This window comes from Ochlerotatus camptorhynchus, unplaced genomic scaffold (assembly GCF_037179485.1).
Source record: "Ochlerotatus camptorhynchus isolate MF236.1 unplaced genomic scaffold, CSIRO-AGI_Acam_v1.1 ptg000577l, whole genome shotgun sequence".
Classification (NCBI taxonomy): domain Eukaryota; kingdom Metazoa; phylum Arthropoda; class Insecta; order Diptera; family Culicidae; genus Ochlerotatus; species Ochlerotatus camptorhynchus.
Window position 1 is genome coordinate 4,656,711 of NW_027041058.1, and position 14,876 is coordinate 4,671,586.

Sequence of the window (14,876 nt, forward strand, 5' to 3'; positions counted from 1 at the left end):
GAACTATAATGTATCGGAACTTTGAAGACTGCGCTCAGTTTCATAGGTTTTTGATTTGGTGCTCAATTTCACTTATATAGCGAATTTGTTTAGTATCCAGGTTGGAACCAGGTTACAAAAACAAACGTTCACACTGACGTTTGACCGTCAACCAGCAGACCCAATCTTGATACCCGATCCAGGTTGGAACAGAATCAAAAACAAATTCGCTATTAGATTTCTCAAAATCATTTTTCACTTTTTTCCATTCATAAACTTTTATCGACACACCGCGTTCATTTCGCACACACGTATGTTGAACTCAATGTAAACAAATAATCACATGTTGGTGGTCAATATAACTGTTTCGGTAGTGAGTGATAGTGTTGGTGCTGCTGAGTCGAACGGAGTTTTAAAGCAAAAATCGCTGCTCACGAGAGCATTCCTCAGGTGAAAAGTTAGATCTTCATGAATACCGACCGAACAAGATCCATCACCGGCTGTGTGCGGTGGACAGGTGAGAGATTTTCATTCATATGCAAATAGGTCACCGTTTGTAAGTAGTGTTCCCGTATCTCAGTCTTCATCGTCTTTCAGAATAAAATTCTACCATAAACCCCTTCAGAGCTGACTGGAGAAGTGATGTGGCATAGGTGATACCAGTTTGGAATAGATAGGCCAACATGATCGACTCCTTGCTGGATCTACGCTCGGTCAACCTGATCAACTTTCTATTCGCGCAATTGATAGTGATTATCGTGCTGCTGGGCGGATTGATTGCGACCATCGAGAAGTACCTTCCAACGTTGATCAGTCAAACGTTTCGCTATGGGAAGCATGCCCACAAGGGGCCTCAGGATCGGTTCGTATCGCTGCTGGAAGTGCCAAAGTCATGGTTCAAGCACTTCTACGTATTTGCTGCCCTATGGTCGGCAGCCGGGTTCTATTTCATGGTGAATAATTACCTCGCTGGACAACCCGCTCCCAGTTATGTGATTGATTTCCTTGATGTCATGGGCACTACGAAGCGGACCGCTAGAAGTAAGACTAATGTGCTTAGGATTTTTTAAATGTGAAAATTGACATATACATATTTTAATTTTGTTTTAGCTACTCCCACCGAAACAATGGTCGCCATGTTCTTGATAACGTTGCAGTGCTGGCGTCGGTTCTACGAAACCTGGTGTGTTCAGGTGTTTTCCAGCAAGCTGAAAATTCACCTATCGGCTTACCTGGTCGGGTACATCCACTACTTCGGTACGGTGGTCGTGATTCTTTCGCAAGCGGAAGGGTTCATTCGATCCGAAGCCCTTCCGCTACCTTATCGCTTCGAACTGACACCCCGGCTTGCCCTTTGGATCGGTGTATTCATCTATGCCTGGCGCTATCAGTTCCAATCGAATTTGATTCTGGCCAACCTTCGGAAGGATCGCACCGGGAAGGTGACGAACCAGAAGCATTCCATTCCGCGGGGTGGCTATTTCGAGCTGGTGTCGTCACCGCATATGTTATTCGAGATAGTGATGTATGCCGCACTGTATGCCATCATTGCGAGGAACACGTCCGCGGTGTACGTGTTCGCGTGGGTACTGTCGAACCAAACGATGAATGCATGGCTGACGCACCAGTGGTATCGGGAGAATTTCGCTGACTATCCACCCGAGAGACGTGCCGTGTTTCCTTATGTGGTGTGAAGAAGCGGTCGGCGGTGGAGGAAGCGGAACAGCTGCACGGCGCATGGTAGCTGCAGCTTGGCCTTCGGTGCGGATATGCATTCGCTTCGGTGGAAGGAAGAGGTAACAACATTAACTGCTGCAAATATACATATGGGTTTGGGGCTTTAGTGTGGATTGCATTCAAATGGTGTCATTACTTTGGTATTTACAATAACAAAGTGTGGCGAATGGGTGTGTTTGGGTAAAGTTTTCAATTGGAAGTTGAGACCATGGGATTTAATTGGCTTGTTTTAAATCAATGGACCACTTTGTCAAGCAGTTTGAGGCATGACTTTCTGCCACTAGTGATTAAACAAAAATAGGCATAGGTACACACATTTAATTTTGTTTTGAATGTCAACAAAATTGGCTACTTGCTTCATATAGACATATCAGTTTATTTCGATATTCTAGTGGTAGTAAATGTAACGTTGTGCTACAGTGCTCTTCCAAATTAGTAAACTATGGACTCTGGACTTTTGTGTGGTTTCATGACATAGAAGTATGCTTTAAAGGTCCAGCTGAAATTTCAAGGGCTCCCCTATAGGGTTATGGACAATCCCAATAATCATTCCGCATGCTCTATCCGGGCTCGAAATCATAGCATAGTTCTGTTCCCGTACTTAATTCTCTTGCTTCCCCTCGTCAGAAAACTGGAAAATTTGAGCTACTTTCGATAATTCTTGCAATTGCAACCAAAATTTTACCGAAAGTAAAACTCGATGAAAAGATCTGATTAATGCAATCGGGACCTTTTGAAATGTTAGGCAGAAAATATCTCGATTCAAGATGATTTTTTTTTCATCCTTTTATTATTTAGTTCGTTTTTTTTGTAAGGCTCAATCGCGTTAGCTTTACGGAGCCGATAATTCACTGTTCATTGGTTGTATAAAAATAATTTATTTCTATGTCTAGTAGGAGTTGGGCCGAATACTCGTGGCTTACCCGAGGTTAGAGGGGTACATTGTCGAAGGATATATCAGGAGAGGAGCTTGGGGGTGGGGTTTCGTTGTCTCATCAGAGCGTTGTTGCCAGTATGAACGGTAGTGCGGTTCTAGCTTCTGGAGTTCGACTGGTTATGGCTACCAGTACGCGACGATGAGACTCATCGAGACGGGGAGACAAGACAAACAAAAACTAATAAAGAGAAACAAAAGACAAAGGAATTAATCGACTGCATATAGCAGAGATCGCGGGTTACCAACACGTCTCTGATAGGAACATAGGACCGTCTTGCTTGGGCCTCGAGGGTATTCAAAAGTCGCTCTCTGGTGGCGTCATTATCCGTACATTGCCAAACTGCGTGATCGATGTAATCGTAACCGTTTCCACACCGACAGATGTTGCTCTCCACGAGGTTTATTCTATTGAGATGAGTATCTAGCGAGTAGTGGTTGCACATAAGTCTACTCATCACGCGAATGAAGTCACAACTTAAGCCCAAGCCTTTAAATCACGCTCTTGAACAAACATTAGGAATAATTGAATGTAACCACCGTCCAAGATTTCCAGTGTCCCAATCGGTTTGCCAACTCGAAAGGGGTTTCCTTCTTTTGAACATCTGAAGCTTTTCGATCAATGCCCAACTATTTTTGACCATATTATTTTCCAAGGTTTTCAAAATCTTTAAAATTGTATTTGTTTTTAAATAATGATTATCAAACCTCAACTTCAAATTATGCTAGTAAATTCGATTCATTTTTCAAAATTAATATTGTCCTCATCTACGGCGTGAGATTTATTGATAACCATCTACCCAAGCTACTTGCAACTCATACAAAAACACTTCTGCTTTATAAAGGACATATTTCTCTTCCACTCGATCACTAACACATTCCGTCACGTTTGTTTTCCAGCTTCCATTCCAAACCATTCGCGCGGACAAACAAATAACCAACCAAGGACACGGGCTGATAGGGAATTATTCAAACGATCGTAATTTAGTTTAGATTTCCGATGTTGCTGTAAGGAATGTAGACTGCGCAATAAACCAGATTTATTTATTTTCTATTAAAAATCACAAAAATGTTCCACAGATTTGCATCGCTTTTACTATCAGAAGTAGACTGAAAGAAGTTACACATGTCCCACCCTAAAAAGGTGCAGGGATATTGAATTGGCGAAAATTATCGTTCCGATTAGCTTCTTCTCGTGGCTCTCTTGGACTAGGGGCTATTGAATTCGTTAGGTTCGCTTTGACTATTTCACACTTTTATGTCAGTATTATTTAAGGAATGCACGCTTGTAGTTATTTTTCTCTTAGAACCTATCCACTAAGACTGAGAATAAAAATTCCGAAACGGATCGATGAGCAGTCATTCAATTGAGTTCCTAACCTCCGTCAGTCTTACACCTTGCCCAGAAGGTCGTGGGTGTACATCTTCTTGCGGTAGCCCCGTTTCACCACCATCTTGACGGCGATGACCAGCATTATGATGCAGGCCACATACAGGAGGGCACCCATTCGGATGTCCATTTCGTTCAGCACATTCCCAAAGATTCGATTGGATTGGAAGTTGTCTCCTACCCCGCTGTAGGCCAGCTTTTGCGGTACGAGACTTGCCTGCTGCAATCCCAGTGGATTCCTGTTGTTGGAGCTGTACATGCTCTTCACGAATTTAAGCACCTCCAGCACGTTCCACTCGTTCCCATCCTGCAGAGTGTACTGCTGGTGGTTGTGGTGATTGGTAAGAATTGGCTTTCGACACCCCGGGCACATATCCACGGATGGGAATTGGATCTTCGGGTGGGCTGAATCTTCCGTAGCATCACCAGACAGTCGTTTGTTGACTTCGTTGTGGCTAGACCAGAGCCACACTACGGCATCGTCTTTGCTGGTCACGTTCCAAATCTTGTTACGTGCTGCCATCTGCTGGAAATGGTTCGAACAATCCGAACACCCGAAGAAGTACTTGATGTAGCCATGCATGGCCTGTAGAATCTCCAACGGATCAATCGAAATCTCCGATTCGGCCGCCTGGACGGTCAAATAGTGGAACAGTGTCCACAGACCGCAAGGGTACCTCCGAAGGCCGTCTTTAATGCTGGAACATCCAATCCACCGGTTGGAGGAAAACACCGGAGAACGATTCTGCTCTAGTTTCTTAATCTGACTCGCATAGTCTTCGGTAATGATCTCCTTTTCCGCGTTCAGCACGTACTGCCTAACTTCCTTCAAGAACTTCATTCCGTTTTCGTTGAAGGGGAAGTACCGTACCAGAACGTTCAGGAATCGCTGCAACGCCAGCAGTCGCTCACCGTCGATGGTCTTGTATCGCGTCACTTCGTGGAACAACGCGAATTTCACAGTTTCCTCCAAGTCCGCCTGGTAAACCACCCCGGGACCAAGTTCCATTATCTTAGCCCGCAACGCGTCTTCCTGTTTCTTTTCCATGATCTCCGAAATGTCCGGCTCCGTAGACGATTCCTTACTGGTAGCCTTGGTCGAAACCTCCGTCACGCTGATATGGTGCTCGTTTAGGTGCCTTCGGATGGCAGCCGCTACCTTCTCGCGGGTAAACTCATCCACCGGGAGCTTGATTTCGCTCATCGTTTCCGCAGTTATGACCTTCAGTCCACTGGGTTCGCTCGCATCTTTGGTTCGCTTCACCACTACGGCCGGAGTGTCCAGGAAGTCCAGTATCACCTGACTGCCGACGGTTGTTCCATTGGTTTCGTTTTCATTGACGATGAAGGCATACTTGGGTGGAACGGCTCTGGCTTCGTTGCTGGTGAACAGATCGGCATGCGGAGAGTTGGGTTCCAGTGCGGTGAAGTCAGGCCAGTTGGGTGGTTTGCTGGTAACGTTTTGCATGTTCTCGATCAGCGCGTTGATGACCTCGGCTTCCGCGTGGGCCGTTATGGGGATTCCTGTAGGTTAATTGTTTAGGGAAGAGAAAAAGAGTACAGTTAGTAGTTGGCTGTTATTGCACTGTGTTGATTGTCCGGATGCATTGGGCGTGGCTCTTAAATGCAGAGGTGCTTCAAAGAACACTAAGATCAGCATGCTTCATATTTCTAAAGGCCCAAATGCAATGTGGGCGGAAGTGAAATGGAAACGGAAAGTTTGACACTTGTCACAAATAAAAGATTGCCGGAAGAAGATTAACACTAATGTTGCCACCGAATCATGATCTGTCGTGTTCATGGCGGACAGCGGAGTAAGAAGAACAAGTTGCAGTGAGAAGGTTGAATTTCTGCTAGATTCTGGAGCTAGCGAACATATGGTGAGTTTGAAGTAACATTTTCCGATCATACAAGCCTTAAGGCAACCAGTATACATCAACGTAGCGAAGAACAGAGAATGTAGGAAGCAGATACAATCACAGGAATCAGTAACCGTGGCGTTATGATACATGCGAAGGATGTCTTGTACGTTCCGGCTCTCAGAGACAATCTTATGTCGGTAAAGAAGCTGACGAACGCTGGCGTAGGAGTTCAGTTCAACGACAAGGTTGCTACCTACTTTGAAGAAAAACGGCGAAACAATTTCAACTGGACATTTGCTTGAAAACCTCTACGTCTTGGAGATGAAGTTCTGCAACGTGTGTGTACAGGGAAAACTCTTATATATGTGGACCGATTTAATCAGCATCTTTTGATGGACATTGCTATTTCGCTTCTTCATTCAACGACGATTAGTCCCATTTTGCTGTGGTGTACCTGTTAAAGAAGAAATCGGAGGTGTTTGAAAAATTTCAAGAATTTGAAGCAATGTCTACGGCGGCCTGTGGCATGAAGATTTTGAAGCTCACCGTAGATGAAGGGCGTGAATATTGCTCGGGCAATCATGAAAAGCACTACAAGGCCAAGGGGATCCAGATCGAACCAACACTAGCTTACTCGCCGCAGAAAACGGGGTTGCAGAGAGACTTAACAGAATCTGATAGAGAAGGTACGTACAATGTTGAAGGATCCAAAGCGCCTAAGTCGTTGTGGTGTGAAGCCGTGTTGACGACTGTTTCTTCTCTCAACTCCATGACAATGTATGGAAGCTGATGACGTTCCCTGTAGGTGTGAAGCCACTCAGAACAAAATGGGTTTCCGGCTCAAGGAGGACGAGATTGGACGACAAGTTCAACGTAAGGCGCGACTGGTAGTGAAGGGCTTTCTTCAACGCCCTGGAATGGATTTGAAGATACATTCGTACCAAAGGCAAGACTATCCACAGTTCGCGTGGTGCTCGCTGTTACTCTCCATTGGGGTTTTCGTGTCCACCAGGTGGACGTCAAAACAACTTTCCTACACGGAAAACTAAAAGATGATCTCTATATGGAGGTACCAGTACGGTTTGTAACAAGCTCAACGGTGCTGGAACAAACGTTTCAACTCAACGCTGATAAAACTGGGATTTCAACGATCCAGACATGATTACTGCCTCCATGTCTCTTCATGTAAAGATGATGGAATCTACCTGGTACTTCACGTGGATGATCTATTAATAGTTCGAAGAAACCGTAGAACAATTGAAGCCGTCTACAAAAGCCACCACGTTCCAATCCCGAACCGCTCCGGAAGCGTCATACTGCAATCTCTCAAGTTGTGATGCTTTTCTGTCACTCTGTAACTGATTGACGACAAATAAATAAATATAACTTATTGCGGCGGGGCTTATCGTGTGTTAAAATAGCTTCAGAACGCTTGAGCTCTTTAAATAGGCTATTGGATCTGCGGTAGCGCTGTCACATTCGAACTCCCGAATTCAAGCTTCTTGGAGTCTAAAGAGCCTAAATTTATAAAGAGGCGACATGTCAAAATTGGAACAATCGATTGTCTGTCAAAGTCATTCCAATCGAGCAGAAGACCTGTCAAATGGATAAGATGTCGTCTCTTTATAAATTCAGGCTCTTTATTGGAGTCATAAGAGTCATAATTGCAAGGAGATTTTATCCATAATCCAACTGCCAGACAGTGGGTGTTGGATTGTTAATACATATGTTGTTGTTCTAAGTTATTTTGTTTTGAATTACCAGAAGTTCAAATTAAATTTGAATGGACTGGTCGTTCAGATTAGCGAGGGTTTACGGTATTCAACGTTCATAGGTTTCCTAAAAAAAGGAAAACCGCTGCATTAATCAATGATGACTAAGCAGCCATCAGTCGATTTTTTGTTGCTCTCTTCCAAACTGTAACTGTAGCACATTGGCGCCGGTTTATTGCACTGTGTTTGCTTCATAATTCAAAGCCGTTAAAATCAAGTTTTGATTACTTTTCAAACAAAATAAATCCCATTGCTACTAACACATGCACGGCTTCGGTAGTGCAAAGGGGCTGTGCAGGTCAAAATATTTGAAAACGGTTTGCCACTGAATATTAAACAGAATGTACACTTGAATGAAACCGGAACTACTCGTTTAGATAAACCGCATGTTAAGTCTGTTTTGACTCGATATACCAACTGATAAAAGTCCCTTCTCTTGCGCTTCACGGATGTGCCTTTTATCATCATGTTACGGGCCTCAAGACGCTTCCATACAAGCCACGTACGAAAAGCATCACGATTCCGTTGACCTATCGATAATGTTTGCACTTGTAAGCATTGCTTCTTATCAGCTCACCCAATCCATCCGTAACAAAAAACTGAGTACGTGTAACTTATAACAACTCGAAAACAGTAGACGAAAATGCTAAACGACTCACCGATATTTTGTGGTCCATCTTCATAGTACGGAGGGATGAACCGGATGGTCGGATAGGCCATAACGTCGAACTGCCGACAGACGGGGTTGTTTTCATCCCGCGAGCAGTCCAACGCCATCACCTTGGCCGTATTCTGCCACGCAAGGACATCCGACGCCAGCTGCTTCCAGACTGGAGCGTATCGCCGGCAGAAGCCACAGTACGAGTTGTAGAACTCGACCAGCGATGCGTACGGTTGCTGGAAGATTTTCTCCTTCAGGTTCGCTGCGGTCAGCGATACTACGGAATCGTTCTCGTCGTACAGTCCGACATTTTCGTTATTGCTGGTGTCGGCTTGGCGCTTGAACAGATGCTGCTCGTACAGACTCGGAAGCCGAGACGATGCCACCAGCTGGACCAGACAGCCACCACCCAACACCACCCCCAGAAGTACTATCGTATAGAGTTTCATCATCACCTGGCCTGTTCCGGAGATCTACTGATCCATGGGGTCACCACAGCGGGCAGATTTATTTGCCTTCAAGGACCGGAGCAATCTTCCAATTACGGAGCTAATTTGTAGATTCTTATTATGTTGCAGCAACACACAACAGCAGCCAGGAGATGGAGATGCACACGATTATTGGATGTGGGATTGCTTTCTCAAGACTGACTGACGTGCAGGTAGGTGGCTTCTGTCGTATATAGCTAATGCTATGCTCGTTGGGAGATGTTGTTAGCTAGAGCGAAATGGAATAATTCGGCGAAGTGGTGCGGTCGGAACGAGATGGAGCGAATGTTTTGAATTGCTGATCGGAACGCGGTGAGCAGTGAGAATGCAGTTTTTGTCATCGCGAGAGAACTTCCATCGGTTCGTTCCGTCAGTTGGTGGGAGCGTAAGGAGTGGTCGCAATATCACCAATGGGAAGTCATTCAGCGGTGCGTCGAGGTATGGATTTATATTGAAAATTTAGATGCAGTTGCAACGTAGTTTGTGAAACTAAAAACTGCTATTCAAACTAAGGCTGAATTAAAATAAATTCAGGCGTAACATTTGAAAACGGCACAAAAGCATTTGTAAACAAACTTTCTAATGCCCTTCACACGCGAACCAATACCACTTTCGGAAAGGTGATAGTTGCCCCTATCTGATGATGTTGTTTGTTTGCGTTCACATACTTTCGCGTTTAAAGGGTCTTAGAAAGTTTGTTTACAAATGCTTTTGTGCCGTTATCAAATGTTATGCCTGAATTGTCTCTAGGAAACATATTACCGTACTCAGTTGGGTGCTAAATTGGCACTTATTGCCTGCCTATCAAAAATTGCTCTGTGAAATCACCAAAACTGCTAAACAAAGTGGTCCATTGTTTTTCCTGTGTCCGGGAACTTGCTTTAATAATTCCTTTGGAATTCTTCTCAGGACATACTTGGATTTTTTTCAATAGATTCCTTAGAATTAACCCAAAATTCCTACAGAGTTTCATAACTCTGTTGGAACATTTCAAGAACCCCCTACCAGATTTTTTTTTTGGAATTTACTTTATTGTTTTCATAATTATTATTAAAATTCCCTTGAATGATTTAATTTATTTAATGTCGGTAAGAATCTAGAAAGCTTTGATTGCAGCTTAAAACTTATCATGGAATTACCCTAAGAATCCTAGTGAAAATTTTCATGTATATTTGCTCAGCCTTACTTAGATTATTATTTTCCTAAAACTCCCTTGGAATTTTATCCTTAGCATTCCCTATAAATTCTACTCAAAAATACTTTGGAACAATCATCGGAATTTGCATCACAAGTTTTCTTAACTCAAGATTTCAAGACCAACAATTGAAATGGCCTTAACTCAATTTTGTAAACAAACCTTGTAAGGCTATTTTCTCGCGAACCGAAGTCCGCAAAGGCAAACCAACATCATGAACAGGTAGGTGAAATTCTCCTCTACCCGATTGTGGTTTAGGTTTGCAAATGTAGGTTTCGGTTCGCGAGAAAATGGCCTTACAAGGTTTGCTTACAAAATGGAGTTAAGGCCATTTCAATTGTTGGTCTTGATTTCTAATATAATATTCAAGCTATTCACCACATTCTCTCAGTTTTCAAAAATTCGACCCATTTAGCCCAGAAGCGTTTTGTGTATGGGGAAACGCTCCTATAGTTGCGGTACGTTAGAAGCGTTAGGTTCCTATAGTTGTTCATCGAGACTCAATACACAACTATAGGAACCTAACGCTTCTAACGTACCGCAACTATAGGAGCGTTTACCCTACTGGCATATCAAATAAAACATAATTCTTTAACACAAACAGAATCAGTCTATGCATCTAAATCAGGTTATAATAGTTTCACAATTGTTTGTTTTTTTTCAGAATTTTTCTGATATCTAATAAAAAAAAATCTATGTCCCAGAATGCGAATTGTCTCATGATCTTGAGGAATATGAATATTTCTTTTGAAGTATCAGAACCAGGGGGACTCTATCCCTGTCAACCACATATAGATGCACCGTAGCTCACATGATTTTGACAATTTTGGGCAAACTGACAGCTGTAAAACTGACGGAGGTATGACGGGTCCTCCCTTAGCCCAGTCGGTAAAGGCGCAGCTACAAAGCAAGACCATGCTGGAGGTGGCTGGGTCGATTCCCGGTCCGGTCTAGAAATTCTTCGGGTTGGAAAATTTCTCGACTTCCCTGGGCCTAGAGTATGATTGTACTTGCAACACAATTATACCAATGCAAAAATGGTACAGACATCGAAAGCTCTCAATTAATAACTGTGGAAGTGCATCTTGAACACTAAGTTGAGAACACGCAATAAGCTAAAATGCGATAAGCAATAAGCTTGAAATGCGAAAAAGAAGAAGATGACAGAACAAAACAGCTTACTCTTTAACACTTGCATTGCAGTGCTGAATGCTAGAAAGAGTAGTCTGTTGCAGTTATCCTAACCTCTTAACCCCTATATTCATCACATTGATGTGAGTCACGACGATTGATTGATTGTGATCAGAACACATTAAGGGGGTATTCCCGATCTTTTTTTTCAAAAAATCAAATTTTTGTTTTTCACGTTTTTTTGTACTTTAGACTATATACTTTCATCCCCCCAAGCCGTTTTCCGATCAGCGAATTCGGTGTCCAGGCATAGCTGACTAATGGTAAGAACCCCCAAATGGTTTTAACTAAAGTCAAAACTTTAAACGCGTTTTTCTCGAAACCACATTTTTTTATCGGGCGAAGATTTTTCTCAGAAACTATAAGAGATATTGACTTGAATCTTTGCGCATTTTGTTCCTTATTAAATTCTTTGGAGCTTCTCCCACTTTCAGCCAAAAATATTAACATTTAACATTGTTTGAAGCACCTTAAAGCTGCAAAAAAGTGGGCTAAAAATCGCCTGTTTTTTCATATGGCCGCCATTTTGTTAATTTGCAAGATTTTTTGCTGCCAACGGGAGAAGCTCCAGAGAATCTTATGCAGATTATTAATTTCATCACGAAATCTGTTTCAGATGAAGCCGTTCCAGAGAAAAGTCTTCGCCCGTCCAGGCGTTTGCGGCGAACAGGGGTCTGTTTGCCGCCATTTTGTGACGTCAATAATGTCTTTTTTTATGTCGAAAAAAAATTATTTGTAAACTTTAATGTTCAATAAACAATAATCCCAAAGAGTTAGACGCATTACTATTCATTTTCCTTGAAAAAAAAATTAATTGAAAAACAGGCCGAAAAAAGGCAAAAGATTGGGAATACCCCCTTAAATTTCAAAGTCTGGAACCTTTGATTTTTTTTGACGTAGAACTACGTCTTTGTCGACTATACTGGAGAGCAAATCAAAAAATATGTGTGGTGAAATAGTGTTAGGTTTTGAACGCTTATAACTTCGTCATTTATAAATGAAATGAAAATCCAAATACGCCAATCGATAGGATATTACATTATAAATCTTTATGAAGGATATTTCAATTATTAACTTTTAAAAAAATGTACAAATGTAAACGTTTTTCCCAAACCCAGTCGTCATACTCGAGTGCCACTTTGTTGCGCATCGTTCTACTTGAACCTGAAAAGATATAAAACAGTGCTGCTGTCGTGCCTCTGCTAATTATCGCTTCGGATGGCGAGGCAATGGGTCCTGCAGTAAGCAGGAGTAAGACAGCGGTTCAAGGTGGATCACGGCGTGATAACCTTGACAACCAGTGATCGGGTGGAAGGAGACTTAGGTCCCGTTCAACGAAGGGGCCGTTCATCAACTATGTAGACACTTTAGAGGGGAGAGGGTTGGGGAGGGGTGTTGCAAGTTTTGAATTCCAAAAAAGTGTTTACGTAGTTAATGAACAGTGGAGAACCTGTATACGAGCTTTTGCTCTGACTTTTGAAATTCAATAACTGAATCCCACTAATTTCCAATTAATGTTGTACAAAGCACCTACATATTGGAAACCATACGTTTGATTTGAGAAATCTCACAGTATTCTATTTTGCATCATTCTACTGAAGTACATAATGATGATGCAAGCTAATTTTATGTTAGAGTTGTCCTCCAAATTGGAGAACAAAGAGATGCTTAAACCCCGTATGATCGTTATACCCCTTCTTCCCCATATGACATATGAACAAACATTTTGTTCAATATTGAAAGTTTTTGTGTACTGTACTGATATCCCGTACAGACTATGACTATGTAATATAGGATCTCTTGCATCGAGCACTCATACATCATATGAGTGTTCATTGCAAGACAGCCTATATTACATGATATAAGCCATAGTCTGTACGGGGTATGAGGTACAAATCAACAAAGAATGTGAGAAGAAATAGTGTATTGTAATCGATGTCAATGTTGAATTTAGTGCACATTGATCACAACAAAATAGCTTCAAAATAGCATTGATCAACCCAATGCAGTTATGGGAAAATTCTGTCAGTTCTTAACCATTACATTAAATTTAAATATTTCATGGGTAAGATGAACGGTTGTCTGATGTTAGGATATGAATTGTCGCGAGTTTTGAACCATAACCAAAAAATTGAAATACCTGAATAAATTAACACAAAGTATGATAGTCAAAAATGCATGACATACATCAATTTTGGGTAGTTCTACGTCATACTGCGGTCGTGTCTAGAAAACAACCCTTTATTTTTTTTTTAATTCGCAAGTATCGTGAAAACTTGTCATGAAAATATATCCATCTTATTGATTTTTTTTCATATCTGGCGTATCGAAAATGTTGAAATCTGAATTTGGGACCTCTCATTCCCAGAATGTTGTAAAAATGTCAAGATTTTGTATGTCAGGAATTTGGAAATTTTCCTTATGGCTGAATTATTATTACAATTTTGTTCGAACATTTCACAGGATTTCTGTTGAGTTTGAATCACTTGTAAACATTTCCTACCACACTGAGCCACATCTTCAGACTGGGATTCTCTTTGAATTTTTATAACAATTGTCTTGATGAGTTCTTGTCACAATTTGCTTCGATTTCCCTTCGTGCAAATAAATGAGGTTGATTTTCAATTTGAACTTCTAGTAACCCTATTAGCATTAGAAAGGGGTGTTTCTGGTAGCCTTATTTGCTGCTTTGTTTTGATTCTGCGTTCCGTTTCGTATCGCTCCATTTTGCGTTACTACACTGAACAAAAACACCCGCCGCCCGTTGAATGAAATCTCATTCAGCGTCAAGCAAAACTAATGATTCCTGAGATTGAATGACAATCAAGTTGAATGATTTTATGATCAGCAATATGTTATTTTTGTTTACATTTCAAAATAATGATTTTTTCTATGTCATCCGATAATCATTCACATATTAACAGGCACATTAAGCGTATGTTTTTCATCATGAACCAAAATGAATATATTTCTTCATAGCCCCTTTATGAAAATCATTCTATTTCAGGTTTATCATCATCTTTCGGTTATTCTTCATATCAGTTAGCAAATGGTGGCGAACAAACAGTATTGTGACTGCGCGAGTGTGTTTATTCTGTGAAACACCTGGCATGATGACTTAGTCGTTAAAATGTAAAAACAATTGCAACTGATTCACTAAGAACCGTTTAAATGCATTTAAAAATATGTCTGATGAGATTATTCACTGGAATTCAAGCTGGAATTAACGTTCAAATTTCAGTTGCCGAAAATAGTCCAAGGGAGCCAACAATCACTCTATACTCGAATAGCAGGTTTTACCGGTAACTTTCTATCTGCCACTAATTATTAACGAGATAAAGATAATTTGACAATTAAGACCTAGCCTGAATTTGATAATTATATATTGTATAGTTATTATTTGTTATATCAAAATAAAACATTATTAAGATTGATTGAAAAAAAAAAACCTTGTAGTTCGAATAAATTTTCTTTTTTAACGTACTTTACGTGTTCGAGATCACGGACGACATCAATGATGAACAAGGTTTGCATCCTAAACCCGTCAACTTCAGGCGGACATGCTCTGCCGCGCCAGGATACAAATCTCATGGCTTTCTCAGAAGTGGTTCCGCCTGAACCCGGTATCTTGGACCCCAGAACATCATCTGAACATCATCATCAAGAT

At 41.6% G+C, this 14,876-nt stretch overlaps 2 protein-coding genes across 2 annotated transcripts; one reads left to right on the plus strand and one right to left on the minus strand.

The window, feature by feature from the left end:
- Positions 1-576: 576 nt before the first annotated feature.
- On the plus strand, positions 577-3,637 carry LOC135713676 (polyprenol reductase-like). Its single transcript, XM_065236841.1, has 3 exons — positions 577-1,020; positions 1,090-1,775; positions 3,551-3,637. The coding sequence occupies exons 1-2, from the start codon at positions 663-665 to the stop codon at positions 1,671-1,673; spliced, it is 942 nt and encodes a 313-aa protein (XP_065092913.1). The 5' UTR covers positions 577-662; the 3' UTR covers positions 1,674-1,775; positions 3,551-3,637.
- LOC135713675 (sulfhydryl oxidase 1-like) lies at positions 3,634-8,965 on the minus strand. The gene is made up of 2 exons (XM_065236840.1): positions 8,334-8,965; positions 3,634-5,564 (listed from the first exon to the last, which is right to left on the minus strand). The coding sequence occupies exons 1-2, from the start codon at positions 8,785-8,787 to the stop codon at positions 4,042-4,044; spliced, it is 1,977 nt and encodes a 658-aa protein (XP_065092912.1). The 5' UTR covers positions 8,788-8,965; the 3' UTR covers positions 3,634-4,041.
- Between the last annotated feature and the right edge of the window lie 5,911 nt (positions 8,966-14,876).